This window comes from Macrobrachium rosenbergii, chromosome 12 (genome assembly GCF_040412425.1).
Source record: "Macrobrachium rosenbergii isolate ZJJX-2024 chromosome 12, ASM4041242v1, whole genome shotgun sequence".
Classification (NCBI taxonomy): Eukaryota; Metazoa; Arthropoda; class Malacostraca; order Decapoda; family Palaemonidae; genus Macrobrachium; species Macrobrachium rosenbergii.
In genome coordinates, this window is record NC_089752.1 from 69,215,320 (window position 1) to 69,218,375 (window position 3,056).

The following is a 3,056-nucleotide window of genomic DNA, read 5'->3' on the forward strand; positions in this document are numbered from 1 at the left end:
AAGGGCATCTGTCAGGCTTTGTTATAACGTTTAGCTGCCAATAGTCTCTGTACGCCGCCATGTTCCATCGGGTTTTGGTACCATGTGGAGGTGGGGGCTTTCTGTCATATTCCTGCCTCCTCCACTTCTCTGATTAATTGTTTGGCGTAGGCGAGTCTTTCTGGGGCCAAAGGTCTGAAGTGAGCGTGGGCTGGGCGACCTTCTGTTTCTATGTGATGCTGGATGTTGTGCTTTGCTGGTTTGGTTGAGTCGTGCTGCAGGTCATCTTTGAAGACCTCTGGGAAGTCCTGTAGGAGGCGGCTTATTTCTAGCAGTGAGGTGGCTGATGCAGTGGGTAGTTTGTTGTATCTGCTGTTGTGGTGGCAATACGATGGTGGGTTGCTTTATTAGTTGTTGCAGTGATGATGCGAGGGTTTTTTCGGGATCAGCTCTTGTGTTCTTTTAGGAAGTCTGCTCCTAAAGGTGCTAACATTATGTCTGAGGTCCAGCTGTAGCCTTTCCCATTGAATGACAGTTTCATGGTCCACCTCCCGTACATCTTGAGTGGTTCTCCGCTAGTGGTGGATACTTGGATGTTGTTGGGTGGGGCGGGCTTTAGTTGTTTGTGCAGGCTGGCTGGCACAAATGATTTTCATGCCCCAGTGTCGACGAAGAATTCTGTGTTCGACCTCTCATCCCTTATGAAGAAGCACGTTGAGCCTTTGTGTTTGTACTTGGAAGAAAGACAGTGGGAAGCAGGCGCAACTTCTCTTACGAAGCAACTGGTCTGCTCGCCACTGATGTTTAGTTGTTTGGGTCGCTGGTGCAACCCTCTTACATGTTTTTCGAGAGCTTGCAGCCTTTGTCACATTTGCTGGCCTTTTTTCCAAACTTTCATTGGAAGAAGTACGTTCCCTTTGGTGGTTCGTTTTTCTTCTGCCCAGTCTTTTTGTTGTTGAATTGTTAGGGAAAGCTCCGTTTTTGGATAGGGGCAGCCAGTTCCTCTGGGTCGCTATCGGATTCTGTGTTGGTTGACTGCTGGGACTGTCATGCTGCTGCTGCTATGGGTGGCTGGGTGGGCTCTGCTGTTTTGTGGGCCATGCGTACTGCATTGGCCAATAGGAATTCTTTGAGGGGCATGGTGGAGGCGTTGGGCATGGCCATCACTGTTTGGTGGGGCAGTTTTGTGAGGACCTCTCTCACAAGGTCCAGGGTTGACTCGGGTTCACCATCTACAAAGGTTACTGTTACCAGCTGCTGTAATTGCTTGTAGATGTGCAATAGCCGCTCGTCTCCTGTGGCTGCCCCCACGTTGTCCAGGAACTTCTTGGCTCTTAGGGCGGGTTGCATGCTGAAGGATGACTTCAGCTGGTCCTTCAGTGATTCGTAGGTGACAGGGGTTTTAAGTTTTGCGAACCATTCTGTGGCTTGCTCGAAAACATTGTCTGGAAGGAATTCGAGGATGGCGTCTCCTTTGTGTGCTGAGGAGATGATTTTCTTCGACTGGAAGATTGTCTCTGCCCTGGGCTGTGGGTCGGGAAGGGAGGGGGGGCCAGACTTATGGAGACAGCAGTGATGCTGTCACTGGAGAGGCTGGCATCGTTGGGGCTGGCTGGGATAGTCATCTCTGTGGTCACCAATGTAGCGAAGGCATGACAAAGAGGCAGCATCTACAAACTTACTAATTTATTAAAAAAAACAAACAGAAAGGTCAAGGGCTCATGCAAGCGGAAATGTACTGCCTGACGTGAGGCAAACAAAATAGAGATTAATATACGGTCAGCTTGTTTGTTTGAGAATGGAGACTGGTACATAATTCTATATACAAGTTGCGAACAGAGTTCTGATTAATATAGCTGGAAAGCTGACTTTGTATTGCCTCTGTTAGGAACAATACATTTGACGTGGCATTATTATGAATGACAGTATACATAAAGAGGATGTATGATGTTGGCTGTGTTTCTTATGTGCGTGTGCTTGGCATGTATGTCAGGAGATGCTTGTTGTGAGGAGTGGATGCCCGTAGGGTATGAGTTCGGACGGCCACGTAAGATGGACGATTGTGTAGGTCTGTGTGGGACCCTACTGTATATAGTATTAATGCAAGATTTATAAGCACTATATTCATAACACGTATTGTTTCTAGAAATGTTCATATTGCAAATATTCTTTTGATGGTCGAAAAGTTGAAACGTTGAAAGTTACCATACTTATAACCTTCATGAATATCAGGCAGTTTTCCTAACATGTCATTGGTCAAGTAAATTTGCTAAATGCAGGAGTCTTCGACACTTCTTCAGGTTTTTAAATTCCGCTGTTAATTCACACTAGCAGTCATGGCATTTTTCATGATTTGTCTCGCAGTCATAGAGTTTTCATAAGAGAAGCGCGCTCCTTTCTGCAATGAGGCCAATAGAAGAAAAGCATAGACTGGGCAAGAATAGCCAGATTTTTTTCATTGGAAGAGTTTCAGCCAAGAACGACGGCCAGTCATTCTCAAGAAATGCAAGCAGTTCAAATGGCCTAATACTTGAGTAGAAATGAATAATGTTGTTGCATTGGTTATTGAATCATCTAAATTGTGGGTGTTTTAAGAAATAATGAATAAACACAGAGAGATGTGTACATTTGTTTATACTTGCACGTACATTATTTTTTATTTTTCACTGAGGCTTTTTATATAGTAGTTGGAGTTTTAACTCAGAATAAAACTTAAGTGCTTTTATTAAGTGTAGTTCTGCTTGCAGTTGACGAAAATAAGTATGTATTGCGTAAAAGAGTTTAGGAATGAGTGGGATCAACAAATGAAACGACAAGAATTCGATACGTTATGTTCGAGGAACCTTTTTTTTTAACTCCTCAGCTCCCCTGCTCCTCCCATGCCGCCATTATTAATGAAATAACCCAATAAACAGACTTCACGGCTGTAATTCGGACCTTACCATAATGTAATGACTATACCCATTGGGCCGCTGAATAATGGAATTCAACTTTAATGAATATTCAGATGACACCGACACACCCATACCATCGATATGATTTAATAACCTCTCCCAGCAACTGTAAGTAGATGGAAA

At 44.4% G+C, this 3,056-nt stretch overlaps 1 protein-coding gene across 1 annotated transcript in view; it reads right to left on the reverse strand.

Annotated features, from left to right (window-relative positions):
* Window positions 1-61, reverse strand: part of LOC136844059 (uncharacterized) — an 870-nt gene extending 809 nt beyond the window's left edge. The window contains exon 1 of the mRNA XM_067113074.1: window positions 1-61. This exon is cut by the window's left edge and continues 169 nt beyond it. Within this exon, the coding sequence (XP_066969175.1) occupies window positions 1-61 (61 nt within the window).
* Between the last annotated feature and the right edge of the window lie 2,995 nt (window positions 62-3,056).